Below are 25,425 nucleotides of genomic sequence, written 5' to 3' on the forward strand. Positions count from 1 at the left end.
GAAAAGTCGTGAGAGGGTGGGGGAGGGCGGGTGATGGAGTAAAGCGCTTAGAACTTGCGGTAGACAGTGGTAACATCTCTTTTGTGCGGAAAGTGAAAGCTCAGCGTGCTTTTCAGCGTGTGGCCGAGGTAAAGCACGAGACCTAATCCAGAAATTTGCTTGGAGGGTTTAAGTGGCTAACAATATAAACAGCAAATTGGGCGAGGAGTTGTGACAGTATCGTTCTCGCTATGACACCGAACCAGAAATGCTGAGGTTGACATATTAAGAATTGTGTAATGCTTTCGAAGTCTGTCTTTAATTTTCCGTAATTATGGCTCCTCCCTTTTCTCTGACATCACACAGGACATAATTGCATTCACGTTGTTTTCCTAAGTAAGTCTCTTATTTCTGTGATGCAGATAGGAAGTATTACGGGCTGAATTGTGTTCACCTGAAATTCATGTATTGAAGTCGTAGCCCCGAGTACCTCAGAATGTGAGTGTATTTGGAGACAGGGCCTTTAAAAAGGTAGAGTAAGATGAGGTCATGTAAGTGGACCCTAACCCGGTGGAAGAAGAAGAGGTTAGGACAGCGACAGACACAGAGGGAAGACCATGGGAAAACACAGGAGGAAGATGGCCATCTACAAGACAGGGAGAAAGGACTCAGATCAACCCTACCAACACCTTGATTCTTAGATTTCTAACCTCCAGAACTTTAAGGAAATAAGTCTGGAGTACTTTGTTATGGCAGCCCTTGCAAACCAATTCAGAAAGGCACCTTGTTCATAATATATACTATGGATAAATTATTTTAACATGAAACATATAGCTCACCCAGTGCTTCTTAAGGATGAATTTTCCCAAATGATATTCAGGCCTTTCTTGTCAGAAAAAGGAATACTTTCTGCATCATCCATCCTATTTTAAATAGAGGAATAATATAATAATCAGTGGCAGTAAAGGAAAGGAATACCAAAAGATCTTTGGGGGTGGGGAGAGAGGGAAAGGAAGAGGAGAGTATTAAGGGAAACACTTTTAAGTAGAATCCCCAAAGATCATTTAAACCACTCACCTTCCCACTGGAATCCTTCTTGCTGGATTTCAGCCAGAATTGTTGGTAACAGTATATCCAAAATATCTAAGTACTATTATTTTGTTATCAAGAGTGGCGTTAAATCTTTAAAAGAGAGGTGTTAAATTACTCTATTTGTAAAACTACAATTGTCCAGCTGGTTTGTAATTCCCTGGGAGGTAAATGCTACACTGGATACCCATCCAGAGTCAGTGAGCATGAACAGAGAGAGCTTATGGCTTAAGAAGAGTTTGCAAAATGCTAATGAAAGGAAAAGTTGAAATGCTAATTATATTATTTAGTTGCACAACTCTACTAGCCATTTAAAAATTAATTCCTTCATTTCCTTTAAGTTCCTATGATTTGCTTCATATATATTCCTTCATGCATATTTCCACATATAGTATATAGGTACTTCTGTGCACATTCTCTGAGCACCCATTTGCCCTACAGGAAACTGGGTTAACCAATGTGCCTACATCAAGTGTAAGGATTACATGAAGTAATTAGCACAATGTCTAGCTTTTAGTTCAGTCTCAATGAGTACAAGCTGTAATAGTAATAATTATCTCTGGGCCCTGACTCTACAGGTTAGTGGTATTGCCTTCCTTTTTCACCTCTTGCAACTTTACCTGCCTTTTTCAAAATTAGATTGTGAGACTGGCCAGTATATTAACTTGTTTTCTATATTCAGCCTTTCAGACTTGTATGATGAATAAATAAACTGGCCCATCTTCAATATTACCTGTATCATTCTTCTTTAGTTGAATGTATTATGATTTTCCTGGAGAGGAGATGAGGGGAGGGAGGACCCTGAAAGGTATTGATAGAAGGCAGAATCTCAATAGTAACAAAATCCAATTCTCAAAACTTTTTAAAGTAGGATCGGAGCATATATTTTTGTTTAATGCCCAAACCGGTCCAGATGTCCAAATGTCCTTCAACAGAAGAGGGGCGGGGGGGATTCCATCTCTTTGTAAAACAGACTACTGTACTTAGTTGCTCAGTCGTGTCTGACTCTTTGCAACCCCTTGGACTGTAGCCCACCAGGCTCCTCCGTCCATGGGATTCTCCAGGCAAGAATGCTGGAGTGGGTAGCCAAGGGATCTTCCTGGCCCAGAGATCGAACCTGGGTCTCCTGCATTGCAGGTAGATGCTTTATCGTCTGAGCCACCAGGGAAGCCCAGAATAGACTCATAATAGACTCTTCAGTAAAAAGGAATAACCTATGGTACACCCCACAGCATGATGATTCTAAAAAAAAAAAAAAAAATACTATTCTGAGTGAAAGAGCCAGACATAAAAGACTACATACTGAAAGAACTCATTTATAACAAGTTCTAGAAAGGCACACCTAACTCATGGTGATATAAATCAGGGCAGAGGGCAGGACTGACTGAGAAAGGGACATGAAACATTTTTCCAGGGGGTGAGGTAGAAATGTTTTATGTCTCGATTGGGGTATTGGTTACCTTGGGCATACACATTTGTCAAAACTGAACTGTACATTTCACTGAAGGTAAATTTTGTCTCAGTAAAACAAATTTAAAAAAAAAATGAAATCCAGTATCTTGGAAAGAAAAGACACAGGTGAAGTAAGAAGACTTATCTACCTATTGTGAAATGCATGCCCAAGAAACGTTATGTGATGTATTGTTATAACAAGAGTGACCAGTACTTTAGTATGTAAATAGAGATAGGAAAGAAAGTGGTTAAATAGTAACATTCCTCTTAAAAAATAAACATAACCTTAATTTAATTAGCCTGGCCATATGGTTACAGACTGTGGACTTTGACTTTTATGTAAGCCAAAGCAAGCTGGAATCCCTGTTCCTCTTTTCTCCCTCATTTACTTCCATTTATTTTGCAGAACTCAGCATAGAGTCTGCCTAGATCTAAACGGGCTGCGTGGACAAGTTGTTAACCTTTCTGACTTCTTCACTGTAAAATGAGGGAGCTTAATCCAAGGCTCTAAAATGCCTCTGGTCCCTAAGATTCGCCCTCTTAAGTAGATTGTCAGGACCTTGAATTTGGCCCTTGATTAATAACATGTTTAGTTAATAAAACCTGAAAAAAATAAAGTGCATTCCCAAGGTCAAGTATAAGCCCTTTGCCTCAACACAGCATAGGGCTTTTACTTCCTGGTGGCAGTCAGCATGCTTTGGCTAATAATGAAGCCTCTAAGTTTCTAAGTCTCGTGTAGAATCATGTTTTAGGAGGGACACGAGTGGGTAAAGAATCCACCTGCAATGTGGGAAACCTAGGTTCAATCCCTGGGTTGGAAGATCCCCTGGAGAAGGGAACAGCTACCCACTCCAGTATTCTGGCCTGGAGAATTCCACGGACTATACAGCCCATGGGGTCGCGAAGAGTCGGACATGACTGAGCAACTTTCACTTGAAAGGTTACCTACTCTTTCCTTTAAGCAAGAACATACTTACAGCAAATCAGATATTTGAAAGTCGATAGTTTCATTCTGATTTTAAAAATGGCAAAACATCGTTTTGTATAAAATTTGAAAATGCAAGAAACTGTAAAGGAGAAAATAATAATCTTTTTATTTTTTCCACCGAGGGTTAATTTATTATATTTCTGTATGTATCCTTCCAGTCTTTTAATTCATATATCTATGATATTTTTAATCTTTATAAATAAATATGTATATGTCATTAACATTTTTCATGTTCTCCCACAAATTATTTTTAATTACTCTCTTCTAGCCCAAGGATTCAGCAACGCTTTCCTGTAAAGGGCCAAACAGTAAATGTTTTTGGTTTTGTTGGCAATTTGATCTCTGTCACAACTCTACAGTTGTGCTGTGGGAGCTGGCTAGTAGCCATAGGCAATAAATAAATGGTCATGGCCATATTTCAGTAAAACAGGCAACCAGCTGGACTTATTCTGCAGGCCATTATCTGCTGACTTCTGGACTTTTAAAAATCTTGTTCATTGTTTAGGAATTTTTCAAAATTTATCTGACCAATATCCTATTGTCAACATAAGCTATTTTCCATTTTTTTGCTATTATGAACAATAATGTGATATATATACCTATGATTATTTCAGTAAGATAAATACCAAGAAATAGATTGGTACTAAGACCAAAGTACCGATAGAACAAAGTACATACACACATATACACACACATACACCCATGCACTTTGTCCTTCTACCACTGAGAGAGAATCTCTGTGAAAAGTGGGATGTATTTCCTCTGGGATTACTTATATGCTTACATAGATTCCCCCTGCTGCCCCATCAATGGCATCATACTGTGTTTTTGGTTTACTAATCTGCTCTTACTTAACACTGATGTTTTAATAGAATCATTTTGACTGTTCTCTAAAGGGGCAGAGATGAACAAGACTACAGGTATGTCACAATGTTAGTCCAATCCTCTGTTAAGAAATACCTAGTTTATTTCCGATTTCTATTAAAATTATACCGGAATAAATACGGGGGGGCTTGTTTTTATCTAGTGTGGTAAATGTGGGGAAGGTAGGTGGAGTGGGGACTTTAGAAATATAAGCTCAAGCATCTGACATTGTTCTCAACTGAAATCCAAAAAGCATGTACAGCATGACAAACATCTGTATCTTGTATTAAGCAGAAAATTATTAAATCTCTGCAATTTAAAAATTCTAAAACTTCCAATAAAATTTTAAAATTCCATGGTTTATTTTCTAATTAGGCATTATTATATATGTCTAATATATAATAGATGTATATAATCAGGCAGTATCTACTGCTTTACATTACTTCCAATCTGCAACATGATGTTAGAAGGTAGAAAAATATCATTCAACAAATACTTGCTGTGGTAAGAACTTTATTAGACACTGGGATGAATACTAAGACAATTCTTTCTCTGAAGGAACTTTAATTTGATATATTAACAGGGCTTGTCTTTTAAGATCTTAAACCAGTGAGTGTATCTCACATTTTGACAATTTTTTTGTATGTATCTTTTAGGGAGGGATTCAGATTCAGAGAAGTAAGGCAAAGCTTTCAGGAGACGAGACTTCTGCTGAACTTTCAGGACAAGCAAGATCTGGATATACACGAATAATTTCAGAGCTAGAACTACTGTACCTAAAAGATTTAGCTGCATCTGGCTAACACTGAATGTGTACCTTGTAACAACCTCTTTCATTTCTTTCAACAGTTCTGAGAGACAGGGACTGTTATGATTTCCATCCCACAGATAAAGAAACCGAGGCGCAGAGGTTTCTTGTTTCAGGTCTTCACCTCAGCCAGTGCTGGAAGCAGCGATTCAAACCCAGGGAGCACAGGGCCACCGTGTCCCCTGCCTTCTTCTGCAGACAGGTGACAGGCTGTCTGGGGAAGCACCAGTTGGATGGGGCGCTGCAGCGCAGCAGACCAGGATGAGAGCAGCCTGGCCAGGACAGAGGGCGCTGCTCCCTGAAGCAGCGGAGAAGTGCCCTGCATCCATCAACAGGCTCACAGATCAGAGACTCGGAGCCCAAAGAGCTTCAGAGCTTATAAAAAGTGCACGTTGCTTTTAAAAAATGTATTTGTATAAAATCAAGAAACCCAGATGTTATGGACTACATGTTTGTGTCCCCCCCGCCCACCAAAAAAAAAAAAAAAATCCATCATGTTGAAATATTAACCTCTAGAGGACCGTATTCAAAGGTGTGGTCTTTGGGAGGTTATTGGGTTTAGAGGAGGTCAGAAGGGTAACGAAAGGAGGGTCCTTAGAAGAAGAAAAGAGATCAGAGCTCTCTCTACGTGCCACGTCCCATGTGAGAGGAAACAGGGAAGTCGGGCCTCACCAGAAACTGACCACGCTGGCACCCTGGCCTCCGACTTCCCAACCTCCAGAACCAGGAGTTGTGTTTGTTGTTTAAGCTACTCAGTTTATGGTATTTTGTTAAAACAGCTTAAATGACTAGGACATCAGGGAAATGTCTTTCCCCTGGTGTCAAATGTAAACATTCCCTTCAAACCATGGACTGGGAAATTGACCAGATGTAATACAAAGTATGTTCAAAAAGTATCGCTTCCTCCCTGCCAAGCCCTGTGTGCCTGGGGACCCTGGGGTGTGTGCTCTGGGGGTGAGTCTCCTTGCAGACCCCGGGCTCCTGCCATCTGCCGGAGGCAGGTGTGTGATGAGGGGAGAGGGAAGATGCTATCATTGCACATCGGTTACAGGGCAGGGGGTTATAAATAGGAAAAGAACATATAGATGAAAGGAATAGAGTTAACGTGGAGACAGGACATCTGCAGAATGTGGGTCATAGCATCTTACAGAGCTAAAGGTCACACACTCCTTTACTTTGCTCTCAACAACACAAAACTTGGTTGTCAAAAGATTTCTGCAAGAGGCCATTCTTCTTCATTCCTCCCACATGGGGTGGTTCTTCCATCCCACTGGTGCAATGGGAAAATTACAGGCTTTGGGCAGTCATGTGCCAATCAGCAGGGCTCCTTGCCCCATTTATCTCTCTAAGTCAGAATTCCTTCAAGCGTAAAAGGAGCATAATGAGATTTGCCTGGTGTTAAACAAGAGGACACCAACTTGCAATGCCTGATCCATGGTAGCTTAAAGGCACTTAGGTAGAGAAAGAGGTAACTTCTTGGATACAAGAACTGTGGTAAAGTGTGCTCAGACACTTGGTCAGATGCAAGCACATGTGTTGGACAGATTTTTAGTACGGAGAACTCACCAGTTCACACTAGGGCCAAACAATCCTATGGCTTCACTTTGGTCCCTTGGGGAGTCCAGAATCAACCCAGACTACTATGTGTCCCAAGACTCCGTTCCATTTCCTCAGAGCTTTGCTGTCCTTTGAAAGCAGGTCACTGTATCGCTTCCTCCTTTTGATTTCCCCTAGAGACTAATCCCTGAGAGTCATATTTAGAGATAAAGCCTTATGCACTCCCCAACCAACCCCCCCCCCCAACCCCGCAACCTGTGTAAGGCTAAGGTGCATGACAGTAATTATGTTCTATTGGAGGAAATGGCAACGCACTCCAATGTTTTTGCCTGGAGAATCCCGTGGACAGCGGAGCCTGGTGGGCTATAGTCCATGGGATCGCAGAGTTGGACACAACTGAAGTGATTTAGCTTTAGCATCCTATAAGGGATACTTGTAATAACTGTTCTATTGTAACAAATTGGTAAGCTCAAACCCAGCGATTCCTTTGTTTTCAAGGCCATTTTGCACCAGAAGAGTTGACTCTTCTCCCCTTCTGAAGTGTAGTAAATCCAAACTATGAGAAAAATCAGCAGCATCTGACAAAGAACTTGTTCCAAGGATCAGTTTCCCTCTCAACAAACTAATTGGCTAATAAGAGAATAAACTTTTCTAAAAACAAGCAACAACAACTACAAAAACAAAACCTCTGAACAGTGATGGTAACCATAGTAATTATCACAGGGAGGCAGAAAAACAGAAACCAAGATTCAGTTTCCAGCTGTAACACTTCTTAGCTCTTTCATCTCACAAAACGAGGTCACCAACTCTTTGCTTGTCTACCTTGTGGGATTTTGTTAACGATTCAAGAATGTATGTCAAGCATAAAAACTGTAAAATGAGATGCATTCTACATCTGCCACATATAAATCAAATATGCTTTAGGCACACAGTACTGCATAATCCACTATTCTAACAAGCATTATTCCTCATGATTTGGTGAGTAATCTAGTATTATGTTTCCGATAGTCTTATATATTTTATTAGAAGAAAATGAAATGTAAGGACTTTTCTGGTGGTCCAGGGTTGAGAGTCCTCCTGCCAACGCAGAGGACATGGGTTCAATTCCTGGTCCAGGAAGATCCCACATGCCACAGGGCAACTGGGCCGGTGGGCCACGGCTACTGAGCCCTCAGCCTGGAGCTCGTGGTCAGCAAGAGGAGAAGCCACAGCGCAATCAGAGGCCTGTGTGCCACAAGAGCAGCCTCTGCTCTCTGCAACCGGAGAAAAGCCACGTGCGGCCAAAAACAAAAAATGTTTTAAGGAAAAGTTAGGTGTCAAGGTTTGTCAAACATCACATTAGTTCCTTGTATAATGCATTCTAGATTTTAAAAAAGGCAATCTTTGAGGCTCTGGCCAGCAAAATCAGCAAGCCAATATTTCAAACAGAAGGATGAAACAAAGTTTTTCACCCAAAACTGGGGTGGAGGTGACAAAAGACTACTGTGATTTAGACTCACTCTATCATCTCCAGATAATCCAAAGAAACCTGAATTATCCAACAATTTGATCTTTGAACCATATTATCTTAACCCTTGTCCCCTCATCCCACTGAGGTACTTTGAGGGTCATGCCTTCATCTTTTATCAGGGGGCCCAAAAACAACTTAAAGCAAACCACTGTTGCAGTGACTACTGAACTCTGGCTAAGGACTTTACCCTGGGGCTCACTTTGTGAAAGAAGAGGGTGATAATTTCAGAATTGAGCAACAGAAAGGACTCTGCTTTTCTTGAAGAATTAATGATTTATCATCTTGTTATTTTTTACTCTGTGAACAATGAGAGTCTGAATTATGATTTTGTTCCTCTGTGAACAATGAGAATCTGAACTATGGAGCAGGGAACTGATTTTATACCTCTCCACAAATGACCTTATACTGTTGTAAATCATTTCTCACCTTAAATCCAAGGGCAGGAAAATAACACACCCCAGTTTAATTAGTATGCTGTTATCAGCTTATTTTAAAAATAGTGCTTGAAGAAAATAACCCCCCCTGTGGTTTTAATAACTACTTAAAACTAAATAATTTTTACAAACATTTAAAGAAAGCAATAATCTGTTTTAATTGAAGAAAACCCATAATACTAATTTTGAAAAGACTGTTGATGTCACGGTGGTTTATTGGGTAAATACAAAGTATAGGCTCTTGCTTTTTTTTTTTAAGCAAAGCCAAAGAGATTAGAAACCAAGTAGACACATTCTTTTTAAGAGTAGAAACATAAATTAGTTTTAACTAACAATTAGGCACTTAAAATGTAAATGTAAAACGGCATTTTGAAGTACAAACTATAGTTAACATGCCCAAATTCCTCCTGAAATGTTTTTACAAACACAAAAGCACAAGCCTGGAAAACATATTTCTAATCTAAGAGAATTTCCCCTTTTGAAAAAAAGAACCTGAATTCAAATCTGTATGACAGACCAATGATTAAGGTACCAGTGGGTAGGAGAAAAGAGTTTCTGAAATTTACATATTTAATTAAAACGTAAGCATTTAATAAATCTATTACAATAATATACAGTATATATCATAATGAAAAATATATGTCAGGAAAATAATGAATTCTAGACTTAGAATTTTGCTTTACAACAAGGCACTTAACACATTGAAACAGTACAGTAAATTTCCAAAAGATGCAACTGGCTACCTCTCAAACCTTGTAATAATATTTCTTTTGTGAATATAGTATAACATAACCATACATTTTGCAGCATTAATCATTGCATAGGAGGTAAACTAAATAATGAATTCCAACTTGGCAATTAGATTAGCTTATAGCTTCTTCTTTTTCTTTTAAAGGACAGTTTTAAATAAATCCACAATAAAGAACTATTCTTACTCATGATTCATTCAGAACACAACATAGTTAGATTAATGAGTAACAAAATCAATCAGAACTTACAAGGTGTGTATCTGTATAAAAACTTATCTTTGGGTACCTTTCGACATGATTTTCAGTGTTTAGGTATTGAAGTCAAGAGCACTTCTTAATAGAAGAAATATTTTTAGCAAGTAAGTCAAAGGAGTTAAATTATTGCAACACAATGACATTAAAAAAGGACTCTTTATACATACAAATAGAAAAGCCTTCAACATATGGCATATTAATTATAATATGTCCAATTTAAACATGTAAACTCATTTATTAAGAAATTCCTTCTCACACTTCCTTACACTACAGGAGTGAGTGTGTTAAGACTGGCTTATATTTGAAATCAGCTTTACAGCGCAAAACAAAGTCAACAATATAAAAGAATTTTAAGAGAACTATTCAAAATATTCAAGGAACAAGATGTTAACCCTCAAAAAAGTAACTGCATGAATTTTAGCATGTAAAAAAAAAAAAATACACGAGAAAGATGGCCAACTTGGTGTTTCAAGGTAAGCAAAATATAGGGAATTATAAAGGGAGAAATTAATGATTGTGATAGTGAGAGGTAAAAATGGTTTGCAAATTTTCTTTGATCAGATGGATAAAAGACTAGAATTATAATCCCTGTGATCTAAGCACATTTTCCCTTTGGAAAAGGCTTAAAATGCCTTTAAAATAATTCTTTTTGAAAAAGATAATTACTTTTGCATGATGCTTTCATATTACTGGTAAAAATAATTTTTAAATGCCTTTAAAACCTTGGAAATGCACTTGTGTCTATTTTGTGTTCCAAGTCATATAACATATTTCCACAAGGGGGCACTGCGGTACAGCAAAGAACCCCATGCACTGTCATCCATCAACCAGCTCATCACAACCGCCTTCCCACCTTCCTTCCATAGCAAAACTTGTTTCCCAAGATGCCAGGAAATTAAATACCAAATTCCAAATTACCTTGGGTGGAACTGAGTGGGTAAGAAGACTTTATTTTCAGAGCTAGTGTAGGAACTCAAAAAAAAAAAATCTGAAAGGAACTCATTTTCACTTGAAAGATCTTTTAAAAAATGTGGCATCATTCATAGAAATTATATATTAGAGAAATATTGCACCAAGGACTTAATTACAGAAAAAGCTTCAAACCAGAGCACTGGCTTACAAAAACAAGGATAATAGACAAGATCTTATGTTGTTTCAAAAGACAAGCTTGTAATTACGTTTTTTTTCAATCGAGGTATAATTGACATAAAACATTATATTAATTTTAGGTTTACAATGTAATGATTTATTTGTACATATTGTGAAATTATCACCACAGTAAGTCTAATAATTGTTTACGTTTTATATCCCCAAGTGGCATATTGGGTTGGACCTCAAGTTTGCTTTCCTAAATGTAAATGGGTTTTGCTATTTCTCTTATTTTCCCATCTAGAAACTCTGATGGGACTACAAACTCTAGAAACTCTCCCTTTATTTTCATACCGCATGCTTCCACAGCATTTTTTAAAGAGCAATGGCATATACATGTAAACAGCATCGGGGCAGTAGTGTCCATACATGGGGTCAGAGATGTTTTTAAAGTTCTTCAAAAGGTGATGGTATTTAAAAAAAAAAACAAAAAAACTGGATTATTTGACTAAAATGCAAAGTTTATACTGTTTTCAAGGTTGTCCAATAATCAATACACCATAATTTTTAAAGCTTAAAACCTTTCCTCACTTAATTTGAAAAAGAGTGGATTATACCAGATGTAGTTGAATGAGGCTCTAAGGTATAACAGGTTGTTTTATTTGAATTCGAGGCTCAAGGAATATATCAGTATTAGGAGAACAAAGCTCAAGTTTCCATGTCAGACACTTTTCCTCACAATTAGACAGGAGAAATTTAAAATCAGTATTTTCAAGTAGAATACATTGTCTTATCGCAAGCATCAATATTTAACAAATGAAAATAAGTGAAAATTATGTAGAATTATAGCTAAATACACCACGTAAGCTGTACATATGGTTCTTATTGACTTAATAATAAATACTGGAAAGACTTCTTGCATTTCAAAACCTGCCAAGGATGTACAGGGTTTCAATTTGTGTTTTAAATAAGTAGGTTAGTCTTTTTGCCTTCTGATTCAACCTTTAGTGTTTCTCTTTTACAGAAAGAATCATACTGAAACATACACAGAATTTTAGCACCAAAGGATGATGACCCTTCTGAACAGAATTGTTTTGTGCTTCTCTTAGACAAGTTAAAGTCCAATTTTGTGTACCGAGTCAAGGCTGACTCATTTACAATGACAAACTTAGGGATGGTTTTCATTCTAAGTGGGGAGAAATCTTCACCATCAATATAAATGTAACTGCCTCCTGCTACCCATACTGACTTCTCCCCTCTCTGACTAGTGTGGATGATTTTGTAACCTTAAATTTTTTTCCATAATTACTAGAAGTTTAAAGAAATCAAGCCAAGAATTATCCAAAAGATTCAACAGCATTAAACAATGCACTGAATCTGGCCGGATTTTTAAAAAATCCATCTTGTTTTTTTCTTTTTTTTTTACATCACCTGAAAGAACTTCAGAAACAACTACCCCGCTTTACTGAGTAGCCGTCATCATCTAACACACCCATTCCAACCGTAGATTACAGTGCAGCACCGTGGTATAATTTCAGGGTCAAGGTAAAATTACTCAACTGCGGTATGTGTCCTTAGGACCAGTACATAAGAAACGAGTCTCTTGCTAAAAGGCAAGGATGCGATAAACTTTTGGACTCCATCTTGGTTTTTCCATAAAGCACAATGGAACTTAGGAAGAAATGGTTTTCAGTGACATGTGACCAATTGGATTTCTGAGTTCCAATTCACAGCTCTATGACAGATTCTCACCCAGGGTGTGTGTGACCTGGGCGAAGAACACAGGCTTGTTCCCCACAGGGCCGGAGTGTGAGTTCACACAACCTGTGTGTGTTCAGCCTGTGCTACACCGCTGACTGCCTTGGGGGGCACAGGGGCGAATTTACCAGGTGGAGAACAAGCCCCGCTCATCCGCATACACAGCCCCATGTCTCCTGGATGTCCATCATAGGGAAGCTCAAAATGAAATATTTACACACATGTGAAATCTGTGGGGTGTCTCAAATACGTCTATACTGACTTAGTTCACTTTTTAAGTTATAAAATTATCAGTTAAAAAAAAAAATAAAGTGAAAGTGACACGTGGTACGTTGGCCGGTAGCAGCAGCATGTATTCCCGGGCCTGACCCTGACCTCCCCTCAGGCAGGGCAGAAACTAGGTTCTCCCAGAGTTCACTCACAACCCACGGCTGGGAAGCCTAATGCTAAAAACCACTCTCAACATTTGGAGATTTTATTTACACAGTAGCTGTCTATATCCAGATATTTTTATTTATTTAAAACTTTAACAAATTCTTTTGACCTTGGAGGGAAAAAAAAAAAATCCTGAAAACATTCTGAAGTAGAGAGCTTTCCTGGAGAAAGAATAAGGAAGGAGTAGTATGTTCTTTGGCACCTCTTTAACAAGCTCATTAGTAAAATCCCAGTTGGAGGGCTTGTCACCAATGAATGAAGAGCCGAAGGAGAATATAACTCTCAGGATGAATAAAAAAAAAAAACCAGTCAAAGGGTAATACTTCGTTCATCTTTCTAATCACTTGCACAAAACTTGGTCCGCTTCTTCCTTTAGTGATCAGTTCTCCTAAAATAAAAATCAAAACTATACCTTTGGTTACAGCGATAACTCTTTTGGTGTAAGAGCTGATGCCTCTGCTCTGCTCCTCAGGTAGATTTCTCATTATCTTCCCCGATCTTCTGAACCCGTGAGTACTTCTTGCAAGATGATTTGAAGCAGCCAGGAGGCCAGGACAGAGGCCAGGAAAAGCAGCAAGGGATCGAGCCTTGTACATTTTTCTCAAAAAAATAAAAGATGGGGAACCACCACGCTCGAGACAAGAAATTAGTCTGTGAAGAGACCTTCAAGTTCTGTAAAAGGTAAAGAACAGGAAAACGGGACATATTTCTCACGATTTGCATCCTGCTTTGCTTCTTAATTAAGCTGTCATTTGCTATAGCTGAACAGGGAAAGCAGCAGAATCTGGATCACAAGACAACAGTCATCTTTGCTCCTTTCCCCAACTCTGATAGGGCTTTCCAGGTGGTGCTAGTGATAAAGAACCTGCCTGCCAATGAAGGAGACATAAGAAACACAGGTTCGATCCTTGGGTTGGGAAGATCCCCTGGAGAAGGGCATGGCAACCCACTCCAGTATTTTTGCCTGGAGAATCCCCATGGACAGAGGAGCCTGGCAGGCTACAGTCCATGGGGTCGCAAAGAGTTGGACACAACTGAAGTGACTTAGCACGCATGCATCAACTCTGACAAGGCTCTGGCTCCACCCTCGAACCCCTCCCCTCTTGGTGGCTCAGGCAAATCTGCCTGTGATTCCAGGAAGAATGGAGACTCAGGAATGGCTATGAGAGATCTCCAGCGGGAAAAATTTTCAGGATGTGTGAGTGGTCAGATCTATGGCTCAAGGAAGGTGGAAGAATGAAAGGAGAGCTCATAAGGTTAACAGTCTTTAAGGGGAAAGATGAAGATTTCGGTTCAGTGGTGTCAGTAGATATCTAGATGGGACGGGAAGAAGGAAGATGGAAGTAGGAAACAGGGCCACAAGGTAATCCGTGGAAAGGGCATTTATTAGTGGGCACAACACTAGCTGAGAACTGGAGCTAGATCCGTGGGGAATAGCATATTTCATTGTTCACAAACTCTCGCAACACTGTAGGCATCAGACAATATGGACAACATGGTATCAGACAATAATCAGACTATCCCAGGATAAGTGGGCTTTGCTGGAGGCTCAAACAGTAAAGAATCTGCCTGCAAAGCAGGAGACCCAGGTTCAACCCCTGGGTTAGGAAGATTCCCTGGAGAAGGGAATGGCTACGCACTCCAGTATTCTTGCCTGGAGAATTCCATGGACAGAGGAGCCTGGTGGGCTACAGTCCGTGGTATCACAGAGTCAGACAGGACTGAGTGACTAACACTTTCACTTTTTTTCTCACATCCCCAGATAAGTAAGTCATGGCACGCAGACTAACTCTATTAACACCAAGGACATACACTAAGGCTAGGAAGACACAGTGAAGGAATCATTCTATCTTGAGACTAGGGGCAGAGAGCAGGAGATAGGCAAGGCTTCTCAGAAGAGATGACATCTGAGCCACCTCTTTCAGAATGAAAGGGAGAAGAAAAAACAGTCATCTGGGAACAAGAGGCAGCAGAAATAAGGAAGGAAAGATAAGGGAAGTCGGAGAGCACAGTATCACAAAAAGATGTACGAAGTCCAGTTATTCATTAGTTACTCATTTTTGCCTGACTTTAAAACAGTTGGTGTCTTTTCCTCAAAATAAGTTCTCTGAGTGCAAGCAGTCTCACCTAGCTGCACAACAAAGCTTCTACAGAGAAGGCTCCTAAATTTTTATTCAATTTTAATTCTCCTATACATTACCTGATGAGTAAAACACTGTGTTCTACAATTACACAGGATTTTACCCTTGTCATTTATATTTGCGACATTCTTTAAGAGGCAGTCATTCCTATCAGTCAATTGACCTCAACCACACATTTAGGTGGCAACAGCAGTTACTCCCATTAAGCTACATGAAACCCCGCTGTGTGAAAAGGGGTCCCCTGCCTTTAAAGACGTTATCCGAGGATAATTTCACTGCTCTCACCTTTTCGTTGGCCATGGAATGGTACCACCAGAAGAGCCGAGTTGTGATGTAATAGGCAACGATCACGTCGACGGTGTAGTGTTCGTGTGCTACCAGAATGCAGATGATGCCAGCAGCGCTCAACAGCCAGCAGATTAAGTGATACCACCAGAAGTGGCGGGGCGAATCTGCACAACAGGAAAGTGGCAGAGGTAAGCAGCATTCCCCGAGATGAATTGAATGATGACAGTCTACCCCGACGACCTGAGAAAAGTCTTTCTAAGGCCAAGAAGTCACTGGAGGAGAACATGGATCACCCAAAGTTATCAGTCACTGTGAACCGCCCAGGATTGGCGCAGGTTGGGGGTGGGGGGAGCAGGGGAGGCTGCTGGAAGCAGGTCTAATAGTCATTTCCCTGCGCAGGTTGGTGACACTGCTCTAGGTTTTGCTCACACAGTTTAATAATAACGAAGAGAACAGAAATATTTCACATTAGGTTGGGACTGGCTCCTACTGGCTCCCGTAGGGACCCTACTGGAAAGAAAAAGGGTAGAGGTCAAAAGAAAAAGGTATTGTCTATGAAAACGAGGAATGAGAAAGCAAGAGTGATTTTAGCTCTTAGACATAAACTTATTTTCATTTCTGCAGGGAGAGAAAAATGGCATTGGTGCCTAGAAATATTGTGATTCTCAGAAATTTTATACTGTTACTGTCAATAGCAACTACAAGACAGTCCCTATGTAAAGCTTGGGCTTCCCAGGTGGCTCAGTGGTGAAGAATCCACCTGCAATGAAGAAGATGTGGGTTCGATCCCAGGGCTGGGAAAATACCCTGGAGAAGAAAATGGCAACCCACTCCAGCATTCTTGCCTGGGAAATCTCATGGACAGAGGAGCCTGGTGGGGCACAGTCCGTGGGGTTGTAAAAGAGTCAGACATGACTTAGGGACTAAACAGCAACAGCAAAGTAAAAGCTAAGGATTCTTGCTAATTCACTGATGGGTTGGAGCCTTACCTTGTGAGGCCACTAAGTTCATTACACTGATCAGCTTTAAGAGAGAACTGAAGCCCTTCGCAGGTTAAACATGATCCTGCGCCCCCAACCTTCCCACACAGGCGGCAATGACACAGGTATAAAGGGAACCAGCACTCATTTCTAATAAGTCTTCTTTCTCTAGAATAACTTTTTTTTTCTATTTTAAAGCTTTATTAGCTCACAAAGATAATAATACTGAAATTTATTTCATATTTAACTGTGATTATTTTTATAGTGATATTTACTTTCAAGTGTGGAAGAATGGTTGAATAGCAAAAAGATCCATTTCCACAACTTTACATGGCACATCAAATCAGGCATGGTTCAAATAAAAAATAAAATAGCTACTGCTCTTTAGGTCCAATGTGGAACAGTAAGATGATAAACCTGTATTTGTATTTGAAAGTCTGATTTTCTACTTCTGAATGTGCAACTCATTAATTCTTACTTGCTTCATCCTGCCACTAGGTTTCAGCCAATAGCTCAAGGAATCCGAGAATTTTATAGCTGGGAGAAGCCTTACTTCCATAATGTGGGGGGCCAGATCCAGTCCCCATAACTGTTCTGTTAGGCTCTGAATGTTAAAAACTGAAGTAACGTTCAGAAACCTGGAGCTTTCACTAAACATGCATTCTCCAGCACCACAGCCCTTACCCTTCCCTGAAATCTCACACCAGCCTTGCTTCCTTCCCATCCTCACGGGTAACCTGCTATTTACATTAAAAGTTCAAAATGCTTGAGCAAACCAGAATTACTTTGTGTTGGTTTATTCACAAGAGGGGCTTCCCCGGTGGCTTAGACGGTAAGGAATTTGCCTGCTAATGCAGGAGACCCTGGTTCCGGCCCTGGATCAGGAAGATCGCTTGGAGGAGGAAATGGCAACCCACTCCAGTATTCTTGCCTGGAAAATCCCACGGACAGAGGAACCTGGTGGGCTACAGTCCATGGGGTTGCAAAGAGTCGGACATGACTGAGCAATTAATACTTATCCACAAGAAGCAAAGCTGAAGGAGGTAGGGAGTAAAGAGGTGGCCCAAATGATCATTTTACTACTCATAGAATTGAAAATCAGGCTTTAGGAATATCTGGATGCCCTAGCACCTCTCTCCCATAAAAATGTATTCCCTACTAGCTCCTACATTGGAACCTCTGCTCATTAATTGAGAACACTTGTTGACCCAAATAAAAAATTTAAAATAAGCTATTTTCAAACAGAAATGGCAATCCTCTCTGCTCTCTCATTCTACCGCCAGGGATAACCTTGAGCTGAGAGATGATGACACAATTCTTAATGAACTCCACTGTCCGTGGTGGGATCCGATCCCTGCTTGTCAATGACTACCAGGGACAATGGACTTTGTGTAGTAGCAAGGTGAAAAAGAAAAAGAAAGAAGAAGTTTTCTCAACTAGTAAGACATTTGGTACTAAGAGCTAGGTGGATTTCTCCAGGCTAACTTTATAAGGAAGGAACCTAGGTCCCAATGATAATCCACTCATGACAACAGAATGTCAAAGAAGGAGTGCCCAAAACAATCAAAAGTCAGGAAAGCAAAAATATACAAATGATGCATCTAACTCTAGAGGCGAAATGGTCAAAGAAACCTCTGGAACCACTGCTTACTCATAACAACAACACATGGTATAATTTAGAAGGTGGCTGTTTCCTCTAATTGCATAGGAAGCGGACTTAAACAGGGGATACTTGGTTTACATACAGAACGGATCCTAAAGTTGGGTTCGTATCCAGTATTACAGATTTGCCCTTTTGTTTCTCACCAAAGCTTAGAGAAAGCAGAATGTAATTCTTTCCTTGGTATATGTAAACTTACACAAGTTTAAAGATCTCAAGCCCAAACCATACCTGGGGAAGAAAATGTGTCTACGTACTGCACTTGCCTTTATTAAAGTAGAGAAGTTGCCCTATTGCTCTGAGGTAAAAGAACAACAATAAGCCAACATCCAGGCTATTTCTTAGCAATTCTACCAGATCAGACAACTTGGGTTTCCAAAAATTCTAAACAGAGCCAAGAAACTGATAGTGGAACTGCTGAAGTTAGCCTCCAATTACTAACTGTGGACTGTGGCTAATTCACTCACTTTTCTTATGCTTAAATTTCCTCTGAAAAAATGGGGGAAAACATTCCCTCCTGGGGTGGTTCCAAGGATTAAATAAGCCAATCTGCACCAAGGGCTTAGAATAGTGCCCAGCACAGAGTAAGTATTCTGTCCCTTCGTTGTTATTGGTAATGTCATTTGGTCTTCAGTTATCAAACTGACCCTCAGTTTCCTGGGGTATTTTCTCTTCATTACCTTGTTTTCCACCCACAGTAGCTTCACTCCTAACTTGTAACTCCTCCCTGCCATCATCCTCACCTTCTATGTTTTTATGATACACAGATTACAGAGAAGATTCTACCACCCAAATGAACCTCTAAACTGGAAAGTGACTGGCCTTACACAGAGATGGGACCTTTCTAGAGCAGAAGTTACAGTGAGAACCACACACAGCATAAATTGCTCTGCCCGCCACCCAGAACCCACAACTAGGTATTAGAAATTTCTGAAGACTGAAGTTGAATGAGATATTGGTGCACAGACAAAGCTAGGTCCCTGTCTTCCACCATTTCCCCAACAGTGTAAGAATATAAAGAGGAGGGGAAAGGTGCCCAAGGCCCTCTGCCTTCAAGACAGACAGTATGACAAAGGTCCAACACTTAATAGACTGTTCACCCTACTCAAGGCTTGTATGCAGCAGTTAGAAAGAAAACAATTCAGAAGATATACAATTGCCATCAAAAAACAAAAAGACTTCATCTACTACAGAGACTCTCATCTCTTTGTCATAATGCCCTCAAAGCAGAATTAAAACCTATATGTCCCAGGCAATCTAGGGGCAAGAATTCTCCTCTGCTCCACTGGAAGATAAACCTTGATGGGTCTAAACCTGTTTGGATTGATGATGGCTAAAAGAAGAAGGGAGAGAACTGAGTAAAGGGGACAGAAAGGAGGTCTCCTTCTCCTGCTTTCTGCCCAAAGACCCTTATGATATGCTTTGCGAGTGAACAGAATTGAGATAAGGCCCCAAAAGAACACTGGCATGGGGATGGGGTATCTTGCAACTGAAGATGAAGGGTAATACTGACCAGCTGGTAAAAATGGAGGAAAAAGCATCACTACTTCAAAAGAATTTTGAGATAATGGGCCCAAATACACAAAGCCTCAGAAATCTACAAGAGGACGTGCTGGCAGCTAAAATCAAATACAATCCCCACCCCTCCCTCCAATGAACAAGGCATTATCCTAGACCCCCTTCCCCACAAAGTTATTGGAATACACAAGAATTTTGTATAATGAGAATTAAGCATATACATATGAAAAGATATTTCACATTCTCATCTCCATGTTTCTTTTTAAGAAGAAAATGGTCAGAATTGGCAAAATGTTTCATGAAGATGCCTATTAAAGCATAGAAAGCTACTGGAAGTGACAAAATTAGAATAAAGTGGGACAAGGAAAAGTTAAAAAAGAGGAAAACATTAACTAAAGTATTGGGGATGATGAAATGAATCCGTAAAATGGAAATTTCACTCAAAATTCCTTCCCATTTGGCTCTGGAGCACATTGATTTCTTTTTGCAATAAACTAACAACAATTCCTCTTAATTCCAACATTAAAACAGCCTTTCATACCTTGGTAGCACTAGTGGTAAAGAATCCACCTGCCAAAACAAGAGACTATAAGAGACTCTGGTTTGGTCCCTAGGTTAGGAAGAGCCCCTGGAGTAGGAAATGGCAAGCCACTCCAGTATTCTTGCCTGGAAAACCCCAGAGACAGAGGAGTCTGGCGAGCTACAGTCCATAGGGTTGCAAAGTCGGACACAACTCAAGTGACTTAGCACGCGTGCACCTTAAGAAGTACTAACCAAGGAGGGAGACATTTTGGAGGCATGCTGAATGTTAGCAAGAAGGCAGGGCTAAGATTTAACCCTTCAGTGTTCATGACTGGTTGAAATGATTTTTAATACACACACACACACACCCCCCTCCTCCCATGGCTCTCAATTTCAATAGAATAAGCGCTCATCAGTCTTAGGGCCCAGGGATCCCGCTTGCTGCAACAATCAACAAAGCAGGAATGAGTTGTCACTTACATTCTTTGATGAACAAATAAGTAAGTGTCAGCACAACTGTGTGGCCGCTGAAGAGGAAGTCCCCGCACAAGATGTGTGACCCCGTTATGGACAATCCGCCGCCGGAAATCAGCCGCAGAATCCGCTGTACTTTGGCCTGAGAGTCTCCGTTGAGCTGAAGACACAAGAAGATCAGGAAGAAAATTCACAAGTTGATAAATCAAGTTTTAGCCTAATTTATGTGACATTTACAAAGGTCATCAGTTGTGATTTTTTTTCCTTTTTAACTTAAGTCAAAAAGAATCCAAGGGGGAAGCTCCTCAAACTGGGTTTTATTCATTGCATTGGCCAGTTTTAGTGACACGTTTTAAATTATTCAGTATGTTACTAATAATACGTCTTGGTGGTGGTGTGTCCTTGGACAAAGCTTTTAAAAATATTAATAACCAATGACTTCACCACAGTTACGCACTGAAAAGACCAAAGCTCCTCTCTTTCCTCTTTGCAGGGGAAGTCGGGGTTTCGGATAGTTAATATTTGATTCGGCTGCCCTCCACATTACTGATACTCTATAGAGTATTCCTACCTTGTGTTAAGTGGGCAGCCTAGAGGGTGCATGTAGTTGTATTAATGTCTGACCCAAACATCTGCAGTTAAAAAGAGCTGCAATATGTTAAATAATTTAAATAGGTTTGAAAATGATGGATTAGGGATGTACTGGTTGCTTTAAAAGAGTGGCTTGATCAGGAAAAACATCCTCAGAGCAATAACCTGTGTGCCGTGGCAGGGGGTGAGTGAAGGGCTCCCCTGGGCGAGGGTGGAGAAGCCCCGAGAAGCCATAATGATGACACAGGAGACAATGGGTTTGATACAATAGTCAAAGGTTTATAACCCATTAAAATGACATCAGATAGAGATCTCTTACATGTAGAATCTACTGCAAAATGCAACAAACTAGTGAATATAACAAAAAAAGCAGCAGACTTACAGATATACAGAACAAACTAGTGGTTACCAATGAGAAGACAGAGGTGGGGAGAGGCAACACGGGTTGGAAAGTGAGAGGTACGAAGTCCTGGGTGTAAGAAACGGAGACGCACTTGTGGACACAAGCCATCATCAATCCAAAGGTTGAGACCCATCGAGTTTTATCTTTCAGGGGAGCACAAGTGATGAATTCTTGCCCCTGGATTGCCCAGGGTTACAGGTTTTACTGACGGACTTGCGGACACAGCGGGGCTAGGAGAGGATAGGGTGAATTGAGAAAGTAGTGGGAAGCTGCTATATAACATGGGGAGAGCAGCGGGTGCTCTGTGATGATCTAGAGGGGTGGGGACGAGAGAGGGGAGGGAGGTTCAAGACGGAGGGCGTTTACATATAATTTTGTCTGATTCCCATTGTTGTATGGCAGAAATCAATACAACATTGTAAAGCAATTATCCTCCAATTAAAAAAAAGTCTCAAGGATGTATTATACAACACAGGGAATACAACCAATATTTCATAATAACTGTAAATGGAGTGTAACCTTTAAAATTGTACTAAAAACCAACAACAAAACCCAAACCTTAGGTATACAGGAAGGAATAGTGGATTGAGTGGGAATACATGAGAAATTGGAATACTGAAATGCTGGGCCACCAGCTGGAAGACTTCGGATCAGCCTAATATCAAGTGAATAGGTTTAGAAAATCAAAGAATGAGACTCAGAAATAAAACGAAGTAAGAGTAGACAGGAGAAGAAAAATACAGAAAGACCATCAGTGACTATTCACTTGGGGCCTGCGGGCACAGCTATGTGATATGCTGCCTTTCATACTCAGTGACGATCCTTCTAGGCAGCTGGCCCCGGAAACGCAGCCAGGCCAATCGTGGTGGTGGCTCAAGTCTTTGGCAGTGTAGACAGGCATTGTCTAGTCCAAGTAGACGTGCGATGGTGAAAGAAGGTAAGATGTGTACAGACGGGTGAGAAGACAGTCCAGTCTCCAAAGCAGGTGGAAAACCATCCTGTTCAGTACCATAGGAACTGGGGCAGGAATCTTTGTCTAAAAATTTTCCAGTGAAAAGCATCTTATGGATCTGCAAAGATTTCTGGTACTCAGATGACCCCTGTAAAAAGGCAAACACACTATGCTGGGGTGATAGTTAAGCGTAGGGCTCTGCGGCACAAGATGATGGGAAATAGGATTAGAGGTCAAGGTAAGAAACTGGAGGTTTCGAGGAAACTTAACCTCCTTCCAAAATTGGCTCAGGCCAAGCCCGGGAGGCAGATCCGAGAGAACATACAGGTTTCATTGAGTTGACAGTCCTTCAAATAAACATGCTACGTAACAGGTGACCCTGCCTTGAAAAGATAGATCTAGAAGGCAGTAAAGGATCCACAGGGGATTCCCAAGGAGTGCTAGTGATAAAGAACCTGCCTGCCAATGCAGGAGACACAAGAGACACAGGTTCAATCCCTGGTTTGGGAAGATCTGCTGGTGAAGGGCATGGTAACCCACTTCAGTATTCTTGCCTGGAGAATTCCATGGACAGAGGAGCCTGGTGGGCTACAGTCCATGGGGTTGCAAAGAGTCGGACACAACTGAATTACTAACACTTTCACTACTTTCTCGCTTTTCAAAGGATGCAAACCCGGGGAAGAGAAGGACTGTTGACAGAGTTGCAGGACTCACTGCAAACCACATGAAATGCTGTGGAAGCCCTTGATGTGCAGGATAGAATCTAGCATGCGCTTTATCAGATCTGAGGTAGACCTTCAGGAATTTCTGGTTGTGCGGTTGGTACAAACTGTCAACACTGAGATCAAATAAAAAGGTATGTACACTCCACCCGACCATTGTGTTCTCAGTTTTAAGAACACATTATTCTTCACTTCAAAACCATAATAATTTTTTTTTAAATCCACTCACCCACCCCAACTCAATGCTTGGATTTTCTAAGCACAAAAACACTTAATCCAAAAGTATAACCAAACCAGGAGCTAAAATAGTACTGCCGCCCGTTCTCTTCTCCCCCCTCCTTTCAGCAGCATATTGAGGTATGGAGATTTCCAACAGCATTTCACAGAACAGAGGAAGGACTCTCTTCCGCTCCTCCCGTACTTTCTCAGCTCTTAATCTCTCAGTCCTGTCACTGCTATCTTAGATGTCAGAACATGCTTAGCATAAATGCCAAATAGAATTTCAAGAAAGGAAATTTAAAAAGAGGGTGGAAAGAAAACAGGGGAAGGGGTGGGTAACCGAGTTGAGATTAATGGATTATTTCCTGTGTGTGTGCATCCTCAGTCACTTGAGTCATGTTGGATTCTTTGCGACCCCATGGACTGTAGCCTGCCAGGCTCCTCTGTCCACGGGATTCTCCAGCCAGGAATACTAGAGTGGGAAGCCACTCCCTCCTCCAGGAGATCTTCCTGACCTAGGGATCGAACCTAGGTCTCCTGCATTGCAGGCAGATAATTTACCTTCTGAGTCACCAGGGAAGCCCTAGATCTGTTCTCTTTCGTTGGGACCTCCATCATACACCACTTAAAACTCTAGTTCCTCTTAATTTCCTCATTTTTTATACCATTCTATGCTATTTCTGGATATAGAGTTGAAGATGTAAAAAAACAGAAAGAGAAGCATTGATCATAATAGCCAAAACAGACAAAACTCAGTGTTCTCAAGGGTTCCTCCAACTGTGACCTCCACACATCATCTCCCACAAAAATAACAGGTACAAAAGAGATCAACTTGGCTGCTGCCAAACCAGAAACGTTCCCATCCATACATTCCCTTCAATTTAAAAGAGAAGAGGTTCTCTGGACCTCTACAGCGAGGATGAGAGGGCAGCTTTCTTGGGAAAAGGAAAGCAGCTGTTTAAGCCCAACATTCCTGTGGAAAAAGGGATTTGAAAACCTAAAGCATCTGATGCGAGTCCTGATAACTAGGCCAACATTCATCTAAACACAATGGTCAGAACTCAGATTTTGTGCCTGCAAACCAAAGCCTGGGTGGGTGGGATGAAGAAAATCATAACCTAAGGACTTAAACCCCAAGATGGAAAAGGAAGGAAGGCAACCAGAAAACTTCAAGTCAATGATTCTACCAAGGGCCTTTCAATGCAACGGCTTCTGGGATCACACCCAGTGAGTAACAAGTGACATCAGGCATCAGTGACCAGTCAGACTTTCTCCCAGAGCAAGTGGTTTCAGTACACACAGTTCTGTCATTGCTCTCAGTCACTAAGGGCATTCTACAGAGTCAGCAACAAAGGAGACAGGTATATTATCTAACAGTTTTATAACCACAAATCTAAGGAGCGCTGGAAGCCAGAGGCTGGACCACATTTAAAATACAATTCTGCTTCCTGTTCTGTCAAACCACGTCATCTCTAGTCAAACAAACTGATGTGTGTTTGCTTTACTGAGCCACTGTCTAGGCACCCACAGCCTGCTGATGCTTCAGAAAGAGGTTCTGGGTCTTGACAACTGAACACAGGGGCTGATTAGCAAGGATGTCCCTAGACCTTCCTCGTGAGTCTCTGCACCTCAGCTATTCAGCAGTACATTTGCTCTTGTGGCTTCTGAAAATTGTATGTTTTCCATAGAAGAGAATCTCTAATTTACTTCTTTCTGTAATCATAGCAATTCATCCCTGTAAATCAAACCTTTTGCTAGGATGGGCTTGCCTTCTCTCCTGTAGCCATTTCCTCATTTAGCCTACCACAATAACCCCTTAGAAGTGTTTATTATGCTTCTGAACTTCTCCCATGCCTTAAATTAGTTTCACTAGAAATCAGCCAATGTTTAAACTCAATATGTACACTGTTTTAATTATACACACTTTCTGCCTTGATGGCTTTAGAAAATTAGAGCTTCTCAAACCACACCTATATTTGGTGAAGGAG

The 25,425-nt window shown here is 40.7% G+C and overlaps 1 protein-coding gene across 4 annotated transcripts in view; it reads right to left on the bottom strand.

Moving 5' to 3' along the window:
• Positions 1-8,864: 8,864 nt before the first annotated feature.
• SGMS2 (sphingomyelin synthase 2) overlaps positions 8,865-25,425 on the bottom strand; it is a 91,501-nt gene continuing 74,940 nt past the window's right edge. For all 4 annotated transcript variants that reach the window (XM_043870915.1, XM_043870916.1, XM_043870917.1 and 1 more), the window contains 3 exons: positions 20,557-20,710; positions 15,394-15,560; positions 8,865-13,639 (listed from right to left, as the gene is read on the bottom strand). In XM_043870915.1, coding sequence (XP_043726850.1) covers positions 13,436-13,639; positions 15,394-15,560; positions 20,557-20,710 — 525 coding nt within the window. In that variant the 3' untranslated portion in view covers positions 8,865-13,435. The remainder of the gene's footprint in view (positions 13,640-15,393; positions 15,561-20,556; positions 20,711-25,425) is intronic.

Source organism: Cervus elaphus, chromosome 17, assembly GCF_910594005.1.
Source record: "Cervus elaphus chromosome 17, mCerEla1.1, whole genome shotgun sequence".
NCBI classification, from domain to species: Eukaryota; Metazoa; Chordata; class Mammalia; order Artiodactyla; family Cervidae; genus Cervus; species Cervus elaphus.